Source organism: Stegodyphus dumicola, chromosome 12, assembly GCF_044657685.1.
Source record: "Stegodyphus dumicola isolate Sdum_Otavi_A_Nest chromosome 12, ASM4465768v1".
NCBI lineage: Eukaryota > Metazoa > Arthropoda > Arachnida > Araneae > Eresidae > Stegodyphus > Stegodyphus dumicola.
In genome coordinates this window covers 111,248,865-111,264,970 of record NC_140779.1, presented here as the reverse complement: position 1 = coordinate 111,264,970, position 16,106 = coordinate 111,248,865, and the positions used below count along the sequence as shown (strand labels likewise).

Below are 16,106 nucleotides of genomic sequence, written 5' to 3'. Positions count from 1 at the left end.
CTAAAAAATAAATAAATAAAAAAGAAGGTTTTTTAGTACTTACGACAGAATAAAAAAAAAAAATAGATAACATAAGAAAAATGAGTGAAAACAGAAAATAGTACAAAAAGGAAATTTAATGTTAATACGGTGTATTACAGAGAACTACAGAGTAGGCGAATCAAAGTGAGAAAGATATTAAATTAATTGAACTAAAAATGAATGTCAATATAGCAGATATAAGTTAAAAGGAAGAGAGAGACTGGTAAATAATTAAATTATGAAACTAAAAGGTGGTAAATTAAGACTTCCTTTTACTAGCAAAAATATATATATGTATTATGCACGTTGCACAATGTAGTCGCACTTATTTTAAATAATTTTAAAAGGTAAAATTTAAATAATGTTCATTATTTTTAAAAAGAAACTTAAAATTATTAATGTTTTGAAATTTAACTGCTATATAATTTCTATTTTCTTAATACTTAACAAATTCTTAATATTGGAATAAATGCCAGAAACATGATATAAGAAAGAAAATACGTGATTGAAAGTAAACATATTTGTTATATTTGGATGCAAGAAAAGGGGATAAAATAAAGTCATTCATGTACCCCCCCCCCAAAAAAAACATAATTTTATGCAGTTCTTACATAGTGTTACATCAACATTACCAAGTATTAAATACATACATTACTACTTCGCACATGTCCGCATGAGCAAACGCATATAAAGAATATATAAACAAACGCATTCAAAGCAGTCTGTTGGCGTATGAAAAATGTCGCCAAAGCAAAATACTAGACTAATTAAAATTATATTGTATTACTAAAATTTTAACATTTTTTTCGGAACACAGTTATTAGAAACATACATATATATTAAGATACTTTTATTTAAATGTTATTTCAAGTATGCATATATTATATAAAATTAGAAAATCTATTTTTTGTTAGAAAACGGCAAGTAGAGTGGATTAAAAAACCTTTACATTTTATATAATTCCGTTTTAAAACATTAGAAAAAGCTCAGCTGTGAAATGTTACTCCTCCACCTTTCACATATCTGGAATTTCATCTACATGCGGAGCACGAAAGTACCATTTTTGAAGTCCGAAACAATGCGCGTACACGCAAAACATTTGCTTCTCACAAATTCTCCATAGAACTGTAATGGGAAGGAAGATCCGCGGGAAATACGATTTGGGAAATGTTCCAAATGTCACGTGGTTCGCATTCCTGTTCCCCTTCAGGGTTGCCGTTTCTCTCTCTAGTACATTACAGCTCTATGGTGTTAGCAAACAAAAAACGAATCACTGAGCATAATTCGAACCTGGAGAAAGCTCCATCTCTAACAGCTGCCAAGCCATGACTGAGTGTCGCAGACAGTTCGCTGGGGTGGGGACTGGGAGAGACGGAACTAAGCTACATGCCAGGGTTGTCGCATCCTGCATAATAGCGTTCATTCCTCAAGACTGCAGCTTCTTAAGAACCTTATTTTACTAACAACTCTCATATTACACAATATATAATATGCAAAGAAACACTCAACTCCATTCTTTGTTCATAACATGTTGTTTTAGTGCTTTAATATATGAAAATTTTGGTAGCTCATTATTTTTATAGTGCCTAATGAAGGGTTAAAAGAATTATTTTAAAACCACTATGAAGAATTAGTGTAAAAGTCATTATAGTTTTCTTACCTTTTTCTTTTTCTGGCTTCCCCAATCACTACCAGATTCACTACCAGACCCAACCTTATGAGTAGTTTTCTTTGACTTTTTGTGTTCCACTTCCCAATCACTTCCAGAATCATCACCTCTTTTGGAACCTCTTTTGCGCCTCTGTTTTGGTTCGGATCGATCACTCTGCCATTCATCATCATCACTAACAATGAAGTCCTCTGGAAACAGGAATAATAATATGTAAAATTAATAAAACACAGTTCTCCAGCAAATAATTAGAATGATGTACTAACAATTATTAAAAATAAAACAGTCCAAATAATAAAGCAGACTTTTCAAAAGTCTTCCTAATAAACACATTTAACTGAGTATATAAAACTCCTACAAGTGCATTACTATATCCTCTGAGGTTAGCATTCAACAGTTTTCCAGTCTAATATTTTTCCAAGGAAAGATATCTCTTAGTTTAAACAGCCATTACCAACTTGAGAACTTATTAAACTAAATGCAAATAAATTTAATCACCATTGCTAACAGCTGGATAACTCACAAAATTGCATAAAAGACAAAATACTTCTGACAATTTGCTTGGAGGAAAGGTGATACTATTAACCAACTTATCTTTTGGCCACAGAAGTGAATATTTGGAGGAAATTCACAAACTGGACAAATCTTTTGGAGTTCAGCATCAGCTGATACTCTGAATGAAATAACTTCACACAGAATGCCCTATCAAAAGTATCTTTACTAACTTTTTACACTTAGCAATAAAAATGTTGACTATAAAAACAAGATATGTATAAACTCTCTGCTAACCAATACATCAATGAAAATGGCACATGTTTGGTCAAATATTCCTTGCAGCATTCAAACTCAGTAACTAAATGGGATACAGCCAAAATCATCAACAAAGCATAAAAGCATACTTAAAAGTCAGAACAGTAGCAAGATATTGCCACTAGAAGCGTTATACAGACTTTCCTTTCAATCTGTCACATATCTATGTGCTGATCTAGAGAAATGCAGCCAACTTTTCAGAAAATAAAAGAGGAGGAAATTGATTGAGCCATTTATTCCAATCCCAAATGACATAGCAAATGGGTCACATGCAAAAATTCTTATTCTAAAAATAGTAACCTTTTTCTGCACTATGTCACTTCAAGACTAATCCATGTCATCCGACTCTTTCATAATGCTGATAATGTAAATGGAACTAAAACTCAAACAGCCAATAATAATTTTCCAGCATTATTAATTATCCAAACAAATGCACTGAAATCTGAAACTAACTCATTCTGAATTAATGTTTTATCCTGAACATAAGTCACTTGCTTTCTGCCCTTTGGCCTAGACAGACTTCTGCTTGCTGGTATTCCTATTATGAAACAAAAAAAAAAAAAAAAAAAAGAGTAATGTTTTGAAATAGGCAGAGTAGTATGTCAATTGGTTTGTGATCCCAAATGTTGACTGAAATAAAAGGGAATATTTAATCTGTCTCATATGCTAAGTTTGCTCTTTATAATGGATGAACGTCTTCAGCATCTAAGAAAGGTAATATTTCTACATCTATGCTATCATACAACATCATTACATCCAAGTTTGCTTCATTACATAAATATTCGCATATTTATATATGTTTATGGTAAACCAATTTAGGTTTAGAGAAAAGATTCCTTCATTTTAAAATTTTATGGCCTTGATAAGTTTTTTTTTTTCTTTTTGTTTGTGTGTGTGTGTGTGTGTGCGGTCTGAAAAATGCTTTTCATTTATATGTCAATAGCTAGAAATCTAAAGCTTCATATTTTACATAAACACATTCTGCATATAGCATTCCCAACTTTTTCAATTTTTTCTATGTAACAAAACTCTGCTTACAACCATATTTTTCATTGTTTGTGATTATGAAATACACTAGGTAAAAATGCAGTTGAAATTCACTTCCACTAACTAAACTTGAAACTAATTCTGCAAAGCAGATGCTTCAATTCTAATTTAATGCTGAGAGCTGTTTTGATTGCTTTCGATATGAATCACTGATCACTGTAGGAATCATAAAGGTGTTATTCGCTGCTAATGCCTAAAAAGAAACATAGTATGCATATCTATCACTTCGATGATTTTCAAGAAGTATAGTTAATATTTTCAACATTGATCTGCTAGACATATAAATCTCATATAATAGCCGTACTTTGAAAATGCTGGTGAACACGGTACTATGTGTTTTTGGGAGGCTTTCCTTCTTGTAATATAATACAGCTCATTTTTACAATTTGAAAAAAGAAATGTATGTATAAGTTTCTTATTCAGCCAAGATGAACAAGGCAAATTCAGCAGACTTTTGCATTGTGTAACTTTGCTGTCATACTGGTTTCATCAGGCATGCCATAGCAATTTATCATGACAACTCTACATCATAATTGTCCAGATTTGTATAAATCAGACATCAAATGTGCTGATAGAAAAAAAAACCTGTCAAAACAGATTTCATGGTTTTTAGGAGCTCTAATTAAATGCATTATTACTTCTAACCTAAACATTTTCTCTGATCTAGGTATTTAACCTTTTTTTTACCACACTCAAGTTGTGAGTACACTTGAGTATGTGATGTGTAGAGCATCCACATACATTTAATCTACACTAGTACCGGGTTTCACAGGTGTATTACTGCACTATTCCTAATCTACCTTTGTCTAATCTAACTATGCATATGTTGACTGATACTTCATACAATACAAAATGACAAGGAAATTTTTTTTGTAAATATGAAATGATGGATTCTACTTTTTGTGTACACATAACCGTCTTCAGTATTATTTTACTTAAATTTCCCTGTCTAACATATGAAAATAATGCTTGATTTGTGAAACTGTATTCTGTACAACATTTTCTTTATCTCATTTCCAAGTATTACATTATTTGATGGATAATTAACTTATTCTTGATACCCTTACCATAATCATTATGAAAACAATTAACAAATAAAATTTTTTTTTAAAAAAGAAATGACTTTCTAATTACACATGATACAGCCATGCTCTCTTGCACAGAATTACATATGTTTATTTGTGTTATATATGTTTATTGTGTTTACATATGTAAATTCTATAACAAAATTTATCTGCAAGGAACAATTTTAAATACTGCAAAGGGGAAGCAGTAACAGATAAATTATAGAGTGATTCAGAAAAGTAGTTAAACGGGGTTAAAATTTTGGCATTAGTTGTTAACATTGCACTATCAATAATATTTTACTCCATTTTCTTTACATTGTCGTGTAACATCTGCTTCCAAATTTCCTCTACACTTACTTCCAACTTATAAATGGTTCCTCCTCTTTATAATTTATTTAATTTTCTACTTCTGTCATCACCCTATTCTAAATCTGACTCATTTACTCATTATGCAGGATAGCTTTGATTTCTGGTTACAACTTTGTAATAGCTAGGTATTTTGAAGAAACTTTAACAAGAATGTTTTAAGCCAAGGAAGAATCAAAGAAACTTTGACTTAAAGGTAAGACACACAAAAGAATCTTTTTAGGATATCTGTCTATAGGAAAGATAAGCTTATCTGGGATCGCTGCAGATATGCTTTATTCTTTTAGCCAGCCTGCTATTACTTATTTCAATGATAAGCCATGACAACCATTTCAGTTGTCAAAAGGTTAAATAGAACTAGAAGTATAACAAACTAAAAATATTACTGATTGGTTCACATGATTAGAAATAGATGCACAAAGATTTCATATCTTCGTTATATGCACAGCACAAAAGCCATTGTCATTTTACAAGTAAACAGTAAATAAATGAACTTTTTAAGAAAGATTCTTTTCCCTTCCTTTTATGGATTCCCTCTTTTTTTTTTTTTTAACTAAGATTATTAACTAAAAATTACTTTTCTGAGTTTGACATGCACAAAGTTCATTACTTAAGTATTTTCAACAAATTGAGGAACTTTTAAATGTAAAAAATGATAGCAATTAATTATGTCAACAAATGTAAAGATTTTAAAAAAAATGACTAAGCAGAACTTGCCAAGTGATAATCCTTGCCGTGTTTGTCTGTTGGTTCTTGATGAAGTACGACCTGCTACTCTTCGTTGAGAATTACCTTCTTCTCCATCATCAAATTCAAATTTTTCAGCTTTTTTACGACCTTTTGTTTTTGGCGGAGTGTCTGAAGCTATAAAAAAAATTCCAGATATTGCAAAATATTAGATTAGAAAAGATTTTAAAACCTTCATTTTTGCCTTTAAAAATATTTAAAGCTTCAAAATTTTATAATACATGAAATAAAATAGAAGTATCACAAAATATTTATAAAATATGAAAGTCTGCTGTTCAATTTCTTTTATTTATCTTTTTTTTTTTTTTTTTTAATAACTTAAGGGCCGTTCACAAGAGCAGATTCGACCGGTAGCGAAAACTGGTTCTTCCAACGTGTCCCATTCACACGGCGACAAACATTAATTGCTTCTCCGAATTGGAGGGAGAACGTTCCTACCTCTCAGGAGCAGGGCAAATGGGGAGATTTGCACTGCGCGATTGCACGGATAACTTAATTTAAACAAATAACATGGCAGACGTGAAACTAACTGCTTGCTGGTCAGCGAAACAATCTGTGGATCATCATCCAAAAAATTTACATAGAACTGTACAAAATATGGAAATTTGTAAACAAGTACACACAATGTTATCTGATGCTGGCCATTCCAGAAGTACCATTCAAATAAAAACTAAATACAGGTATATCGACTTCCGCTCAACAAGGGGACTCGATAAATTTTGAATGGTTTTTATTTAAGAACTTTTATCTACTTTTATGAATGATATTAAATAGTTTTGTAAGACAAAATAATTTTAAGATGAGAAAAAATTTTTTGCCAGTATTTTTTTTTTTTTTAAATTAAAATTTTTGGAAGAAAAGTTTAACAATTAAAATGTTATTCTTCTCGTACAATTTTCAATAATTTTCCTCCATATTTTCTTCTTGTATTTATTAGATAGTTCTTAATAACTTTATGGATCAATTTTGCAATTAATGAATTAGTTTCTGAGAAAAAATAAAAACACATGTATCAAAATGTGTTTTTATACTTTGAAACAAATTTGATCTCAATTAAACTTTGAAACAAATGTGATTATTTTCAAGTATTTTTCAAATATTTGAATTTTCAAAATATAATATTTTCAAAACTTTGAAACAAATATGATCTCAATTACATTTCCACTTCAAATAATTTTTCTTTTCAATATGTTGCAAAACCCATTCTTGTTCCTAAAAAGTATATAATTTTAATTAAGCGGTAAAAATATTAAATACACTGGTTATCATAAATTAAGGAAAAATCACAAAAATAGCGATAACTCCCTAAAAAATAAGCCAAACCGTGTAAAATTTGAATATGTTGCCAAGTAAGAGTAGCTGAGTAAAACTCCAATATGCAGATTAGTGGTGCTGCACTCGGAATAAGTCATCTGCGAGAAGCATAAAAGTTCATGTTTGAGAGCAAGCCCACATATTTCACTGTGATAGTGCCATCAGAAATTTGAGATTGCCGATTCGTAACAATGATCTCCAGGCATCATTTGCCTGCACAACTACGATAGAAAGCCACTGAGAGACTAGAGGCAGGACAAAGTCAAACAGAATAGGCCAGATGGATAAATGGGAGTCCTTTTGTGGTTCATAGACTTTGGAGGCAATTTCAAATTACAGATTCGGCACCTAGGAGGTTCAGCCAAGGACGGCCAACTGCTACGGCAAGCGCCGATGACCGATATTTGACATTATGTGCACTCAAATAGAACCGCTACTCCGACTCTTCTTAGATCCTCCCTTACTGCAGCCACCGGAAGGTTGGTGTCAACTGTGCGTAAAAGGCTTCACGAAGGTGGTCTGTACGCGAGGCAAACAACCATCTGCGTGCCGCACAAGTCACACCACAGCAGGGACAGTTTGCAGTGGGCACGATAACATGTCCACTGGACGCCTGAGCAATGGAGGGCTATTCTCTTTACGGATGAGTGCAGGTTTAGTCTAGAATGCGATAGTAGGCGTTATTTGATATGGAGAGAACCTGGAACCTGTTATCATCCCTCAAACATCCATGAAAGAGATGCATACGGAAAAGGCATTGTGTGTTTGGGGTGGCATCTCTTTGGGTGGACGCACAGACCTCCATGTTTTTCCAAGGGAAACCGAGAATGCTCATGTTTATAGAGATGACATCCTTGATGCTTATGTGCGCCCATATGCTGGGGCAATAGGTGATGCTTTCCTGTTACAGGACGACAATGCAAGACCACACAGGGCTCTCATCATACATGATTATCTTCAACAGGAAACAATTATTTGCATGGAGTGGCCAGCTCGATCCCTGGACTTGAATCCTATCGAGCATGTTTGGGATGTTTTAGGGAAACATCTAGCTACTCTCAATCCGCCCCCTTAGACCCTTGCCGTGCTTGCAACTGCTTTGCAAGAGCAATGGCTCTCACTTCCTATGGAACTGATAGACCGCATAATTGAAAGCATCACACATTGCTGAATGTGCTGTATTGCTTCTAGAGGCGATTATATTCCATATTGAAGGTATTTTTACTATAGCAAACTAACATCTTTGATTTGTTCATTTTATATATGTGCTAATTTCTATACTACCATAATTGTCTGGTAATTTCTGTTTATGTTATTTGATACCTTACTATGTGTTGTACACTGACTACCAATAAGTATTTGGACACCTGTGATAGAAAAGAAAAACTAACTTTATTCAATATCAATAGTTGGTAGAGCCTCCACGAGAGGTAATTACAGCGTGGACCCTCCGGGGCATACTTTCCACAAGTCTTTGTATGACAGGTAGTGGTATTTTTTTCCACTCGGCTTGGAGAAGACATAGAAGTTCCTTCACCCATTTTGCACAAGTAGTGCACCCCTGAATTCGGCGATGCAACTCGTCCCAGAGGTTCTTGATAGGGTTCAGGTCTGGACTCTGGGGAGGCCAGTCCATTCGATGAACTCCATTGGTACCATACCAAGCCTTGGTTAACGTCGAAACATGACAACTGGCATTGTCGTCCTGAAAGTAACAGGGGTCCAAAGCGTAAAACTGCCACAACGTAGGAAGCACATTGTCATCCAAAACAGTGCAGTAGGCATCGGAGTTGAGCTTACCATGAATGGGAACCAAGGGTCTCACCCCATACCAGGAGAAACACCCCCAGACCATAATTCCACCTCCGCCGAACTTGACTGTTGGCACAATGCATTCTGGCAGGAGACGTTCTCCAGGTAGACACCAGACTCAGAATGAACGGTAAAGGGTGAACCTTGATTCGTCACTCCAAAGAAGCCGTTTCCACCGATCTACGGTCCAATTTCGATGTGCTTTGCACCACATTAACCGAGCAGCGCGATTCGACTTTGTGATCAAAGGCTTATGGGAAGCAGCACGACCATGAAACCCAAGCAGATGTGCTTCCTTACAGATGGTATTCATTGAAGCAATACTCTCGGATGCCTGTTGAAACTCCTCGCGGATGAGGGCCATCAGTTGTGTGCGGTTCTTCCAAATTTCTCTGGACAGCACTCGTCGGTCTCTGTCTCCCAGTTCATTGGTCTGCCAACTTGGGGCACATTCCAACAATTACCACTCACCTTCCACTTAATCACATAGGCCACCGTCGATTTTGGGTACTTCAGATCGCTAGATCAATCCCTTAAGGATCGGCCACATTTGTGATACCTGATAATTATACCGTTCTCGAAATCAGAGAGCTCCGAACTGCGAGGCATCTTGCATGCGACTAAAGACGATGCTGTTTCCTACACGACATATGCCGGCGGAGTCCGTGACGTACCTTAGGACCACAGATATCGTCATTTGCATAGGTGTCCAAATACTTATTGGTAGTCAGTGTATATTGTGGGTAAGTTTCAAAAATTCTACATGTAACTTTTTCAGTAATCGTGATTTTTCCTTAATTCATGATAACCAGTGTAATTTAGGCCATATCTATATAAGCTTTAGGACTTTAAATAAAAGGATTTATCGAAAGAATGCAAACTGAGAGAACGCAGTTTAAGGAATATAAGCTGTCTATGTGGTCATTAAATCATTTCAAATTTCTTAAAAATTTTATTACTGAATTTCATTACATATATATAAAATAAAACCTAGTGCTATTTAATTGGTGAATATAAACATATATTACAAGCTTTTATTTAAAATCTTTGTATAACACATTCAAATTAATTTTAACAGATGAATTAATTATAATATATTTTCTAAAATGTTTATAATCAATATTAAAACATTTATAATTAATATTAATGCTATTAATTTGTCGTTTTATTCTTTTTTTTAAAAAAAGTAAAGTTTGAAATTTTAGCAGCCACAAAACATTTTATTTAAAACCGCTCAGCATATGTGGTTTCTTTTCTTCTTTTTAATCATTTGGTCTCATATATAAATTGCATTTTAAATTAATTTCGGTGTATTTTAATTAATTAAAGAGTTAAACTCTGATGGCGTTCTATGGCAATAGTAAACAAAGTCAAAAATGATTAAGTAAACGTTAGAAATCCGCCAATCTGATTCACATTTGTGACATCATTCATTGCTTGCAGTGACTTATGGGTTAAGGAGTGGAAGACGATGTGAATCTGAACCTGTCCTGAAAGTGAAACTGCTTCATATTCCCATTTCTCCCTAATACAAACGGTGGCTGTGTGATAAAGCGTTGCATGTGAACGGGGCTATAAAGAGCGTGGCAATGTAATTCTTGTATACATAAAGAATTTTATATAAAAATATAACTCACTATATTAATTAAAGTTAAGCAGTTCAGGTTTATTCATGGAACATTCATACATAATTTCTAATGTACTAAATTTCAAATTTTATAAACCAATACAGTTTAATTCTGTTTTTATGTTTCAAAGTTCAATGCTTTTTTAAATGTGCTAAATGAAAAACACTATACCCTGTCTGGGCTTTTTGGGCTGCTTCTCACGACGAGGCTGTTTTGGTGTTGTCTGCCCTCTCTTCCTACCTTTGGTAGGTGTAGGAAGTTCATCCACCCAATCAGCCCCAGTCTGTAATTTATCATCTTCAACTTCATTAGAAGTATCTTTAGAAGGAAGCTTCAAATATAAAAAAGTATGTAAAATTATAGAAACCACTAAAAATACTTTATTAAAAGTGATTAAAAATACAAGAAGAAAAAACAAACAGCACTTATTCACAAGGGTAATATAATGAAATAACAAATGAGGTTTATATCAAGATATTCAATTTTGAATATATATATATATATGCTTTTCAATTTTTCACATTAATCCTCTAAAATGTACAACTTAATTAGAATATAACACTGACAAAGGTACAGGCGGAAAAAAATCATCTCCCTTCAATTATGAGTTTTAGTTTGGGGTTTGACAATCTACCTGAATCAATTTCACTCACATGAAGCTCAGATATTGATTATACCATATGAAGTTATCTTTAGAGTTTACTTATTTGAATCACTTACTAGTAAGTACTATATTATTATTTTGAACTTAAACTTGCCTCTTTTTTCTAACGTATAACAAAATAATATGATAACTGTTTGTAATCTAATCTATTTTTCTTTGGATAAAATTTATTTTATTTTTATTTTTTATTATTTTTTTTTTTACATGCTGTTTTAAAATATATATGTAGTAAAGCAAGGAATACACAAAATGATGAAACATCACATTTTATATTCCAGGTTCAAACAAGCTGATGTAGGCAGGGGGCTTAAAAGAAGCCAAATTACCTTGCATTTCTAAAGAAGATGTTCTTAAAGGTAGCTTCTAATCTCTAAATAACCTATTTTATAACTTTTAACAGTTTTAAGCAATTTTAATTAAATGAAAAATTAAGGTACTTCAAAATTCATTAACATCAATAATTAAGATGAGAACATTAAATTCTAGTAAGACATAGGGCATATAGACATTAAGTAAAATTAAGTTACCTTTAAAAAATGCACACTTCTCAATAAAATAACTTATTTACATGACTGATATATAAACGTTACTTTGTTACATGAATTGTAGAATAAAAATATTTAGCCACTGCATGAATGCCAACTAATTTATGCTTCTGAATATTCTTCCTGAATCAATATACTTCTTATGGCAATTACTTAAACCTCTTTTAACCTTTCTGTGGCAACTCACATGCATATGTGCCAGCAGGAAACAAGCTCATTTCCTGACCAGGATGACGGAGCGTTTCCTCGTTCACCCTTGGTTGTCATACATTTGCACTAGTGTTCTGGAATGTTTTAAAGACCGCTAGATGGCATCTTGCGCCCATTACTTTTGAATTGAATACAGTTTTAGGATTGTGACCTTCAATTTGAACAGATTCTGCATAAAGCTGTGTCAGCTGTTGCGAGGAAGGAGGGATAGCCGTAATATAAATAAACAGAGCTCTACTTTTTAACTCACCATGTGATATAAATATTTGCATTTCTGATATCCCTTTGAATTTTTTTTAAATTCCTTTTTTTTTTTTTTTTTTGCTACTATGTACAATTTTTTACAGTTACTATGTCGGGTCCTATTACACTCTGCCTTGCTATTATTGCTTTTATTTCACATACTTTTTCTTTTATTTCGAAAAGCTTTGACTTCAGTTTATTATGGCGAGCAAGCATTATTTATCAGCTGAGGGGCATACTCACATGGTAAATGAGCCAATTAGTGACATGAAGGAGAGCTATGATACATTTTCTAGAGATTTATGAGCAATATTTCGAGTGATTCTCATGCAGATATTTTGTCAGAGACTTGAGTTCAATGAATGTCTGCCTTCCAGTTCACAAAGGTTTTGTTACTTCTTGTAAATACTCTAACTTGTACTTTTTTTATTAATTTAAAAGTTTATTAATGCATTTTATCAATTAAAACTTTGGAATAATTTGAATAGTACTTGTGAAAATTATTTCTCAAAATGCATTTTTTTAAATGTATTTTCGTATTAAAAAAAATCTGATGTGTACACCACGACTTCCTTGTACGGAATATTAAATTATACGCATTTTTTCTTCTATTTCTTTAAACTTATTAGATTGAATCAAATCTACTTCGCCGACAGCGCATAAACCACAACAGAATAAATGCATTCTTTAAAATTCACTTTGTTTACCATAGCGACACTCTGGCGCTAGGTTCACTTAACAGCATCATATTTCGTTCATATTATAACTCAGAATGCACAAAATTTATATCATTTAAAGAATAGAATTATCTAATCATTGCCACATGTTCTATTCAAATACTATAATAAAGCTAGAATGATGTATAAAAGAAATTAAGCAAACAAAACAAAAAAGAAACAGTTTTTTTTACAGATGATTGAGTATTTCTTATTCAATTAATTCAGTTCTGACTTCGCGAGAAGGCAAAAATACATAAAAACTCAAAATATCTATATTAAAAATTACGAAGTAAATCTTAAACACTTATTTCCTCAAAAAAATTCCAGAAAGGATTAAGCATGATTTAATTGGCAATAATAAATGAAGGCGTTATCTTTGTTGTTGCAAAGCTAAGTTTCTCTAGATTGGCAACAAATCCACTATCCTGCTGTTTCAAATGTAAACAAACAATGGCCGCCATCAAGAGAAGTATTAGGTTTAGTGGCACTTAAACAACTTTAAAATTGTTGATAATTCTAAAAATATTGCATAGAGATTTACTAAAGGCATAAAAACCTTAACCGGAAGATAAGAACAACATAATTCAATTATTTTTAAAGCAAAAAATGTAATTTACAAACACATAAGAGTAAAGAAACTGAGATCACTGAGCCGGGTAACAGAGTGGATATTTATATAAATATATTTATAAACGTTTGGTGGGGCCGATTGCAACCAAAACACGAGGTGCACATCTACATGTTATAGCAGTCCTATATACAAAATTTCAACGTTCTGAAGCTACTCGTTTTTGAGTTATGCGAGATACGTATGTACATACGTTCGTACGTATGTACGTTCTTTAAAGCAGTTTTATAATTTTTTTGAAGGAAAAGAGTATTTTTTTCTGTCCTTACGTACAGATATCACGCAAAAATATCGTTAAATTGCATTCGATTGCAGTCAAAATTGATATTTTCGCTGAAATATGCTGCCTGAAACTTCGCGATTACAATACTTCCTTTTTACTTTGTACAAGGAAGTAAAAAGGAAAAAGTTTATTAAAACTAATATTAACATATATGATAGTTTAAGTAATAATCTAAAATAGTACAAAATTATGATGTTAGGACGTAAACTTTTTTTTAAAATTTTCTTCTCCTACAGTTAGGCTTAGTGGATCCAAAACCCTGATTTTTTGGTTCATACATGGATTCTTTTTGACTCCCAGTCGTCTTGAGGGAACGTCTTAAACAAAGAAGCATCGACTCGAAAGGATTAAAGGAAGTCCAAACATTAATTTTTTGAACAAAAACAATTTATCAATGACTAAACAGTGCTCTGCGATAAGTGGCTAATTCTATAGTGTCTCAGAAATTAATAATTTAATTAACAGATTTTAAAACATACAAAACTGATAACAATATACATGACAGATTACAAACTTTTCACATACATTTTAGGAGAGCTGCACATCATGATCAAGTTAAAAAATTAAGGTATTTTTCTGTTTTGCCGGCACAGGCGATAAAGTCGCCAGTAATGGTACAACTGATGTGAAACAGAATATCCTCGCTGGTAACCTTTTACACCTCACTTTAAAAAAAAGTCACAGACATTTCTTGTCAGACTGATTGTTTCTTTTAATACTGGCATACAATTACATAAAATTTTTACTAGATAGTTCAATTTTATGCTCTAAGGCCATTTGCGGTAATTAAGTCAATTGGGATGCAATCACACTGCTCACCCGAAGGGGAAAATATAGAAAAGGCAAAGTCAAGGATTAAATTCATCAATTCTAAGTCAAGGATTAAATTCTAATGAGAATGCACTAGCGAGGTAAAGCACTGCGGTTTTACATAATTTTTTAATAAGTTATTCGTACGAATTGAAATAATTCTTGCATTTAAACTTATATTCCAAATGAAGATTTAACTTGAAATTAATGTAGAGAATTACTGAGAGAATTAGATTTTTGTAACGTAGTTTACGTGAGATGAGATCACTTGGGGTCAAGTGATATGAACTGGCAAATCAGGATGTTGAACCATGAAAGCATAGTAAATTCTTAAATTAATGTCTTTTTACAAATTTATTGTCTTTATTTATTGGCTTTTTACAAAATTTTAAACGCTATTAAAATGTTTATGCCTTTAAAATAAATAAAATTCTTAGAACTAACATTCGTTAAAATTTTTTATTTGTGTATATTGTATGTTGTTGCCAATAAAGTCTGCATGGCGAGATTTTCGCCGAAGAAACGGAAAAGTACCAATTTTAAATATCAATATTTGCACAATACTTACAGTATCTACTGCGTCGTCAAAATTCGACGCAGCAGTATTTTCTGTTCGTTTAATTTCTGCACTATCTTGTGAAATTTGTAGCTCATTCTTGCTGTTTTCTGATGCAGAGTCATCAACTTCAGCTTTTTTCTCCTTTGAAAATGAGTCATGACCAAGTGTAGATTCATTCTCTTCTACTACTTTATCACTGAATGGTTTTGACTTTTCATCTTCAGATGTTTTACCCTCAGTTGTATGTAATTCATTAACTTTAGAGAAAGTTTCAGTTCTTTCAGGTTGAACCTCTCCTTTGGCTTCGATATGAGTATCTTCAGCATTACTGTCTTCTTTAAGATCTAATGCTTCTTTAGATTCATTTTCTACACTCACAGATTCTGTATTTTCAGACACACAATTATTTTCTTTGGGCGGTGACTTTTCTTTTCTTGGCAATTCCTTGTCTTCATTAATTTCCTTATTTTCCTTGAAAAACTGAGACTTACTGCTTTCTTCTGTAATGACAGCTATATTCTTGGAAAATGTCTTTTCTTCTTTTGAATAGCTCTTGTCAATGTTTGCAAGTATTTCCTCCTCTTTTGTAAATGGTTTCTCTGTCACTGCTGAAAGCACACAAAATTAAACACATAAAGCAAAAATATATTTCACAATATTCCTATATATACACATTCAACTCTTATTATATTATTTGCGTAACATTAATACTTTAATAAAGCACACAAATTCCTTTTCTTACCTTAGGTATATGGAATTCAATGTTTAAGATATCATTTAACAGAAATATTTAAAAAAAAAAAGGGAGACTGTAATGAAGTAAACAAATTCAAAATGTAACACAAATGCTCCAAAAAATATGATTAATTAAATTTGGCATTTGATTGCCAAATTCACAAATCATTAAAAAAATTTCAAAATTTATAAAAAGTGGGTTTTGTGTTGTTGTGTTCCTTCCTTTTAT

The 16,106-nt window shown here is 32.4% G+C and overlaps 1 protein-coding gene across 3 annotated transcripts in view; it reads right to left on the bottom strand.

Moving 5' to 3' along the window:
• Window positions 1-16,106, bottom strand: part of LOC118185386 (uncharacterized) — a 90,607-nt gene that overhangs the window by 36,295 nt on the left and 38,206 nt on the right. For 2 of the 3 annotated variants that reach the window (XM_085806799.1, XM_085806800.1), the window contains 4 exons: window positions 15,152-15,750; window positions 10,653-10,812; window positions 5,698-5,844; window positions 1,682-1,881 (listed from right to left, as the gene is read on the bottom strand). In XM_085806799.1, coding sequence (XP_085662925.1) covers window positions 1,682-1,881; window positions 5,698-5,844; window positions 10,653-10,812; window positions 15,152-15,750 — 1,106 coding nt within the window. The remainder of the gene's footprint in view (window positions 1-1,681; window positions 1,882-5,697; window positions 5,845-10,652; window positions 10,813-15,151; window positions 15,751-16,106) is intronic. The other variant, XM_085806801.1, reaches the window with a different exon arrangement.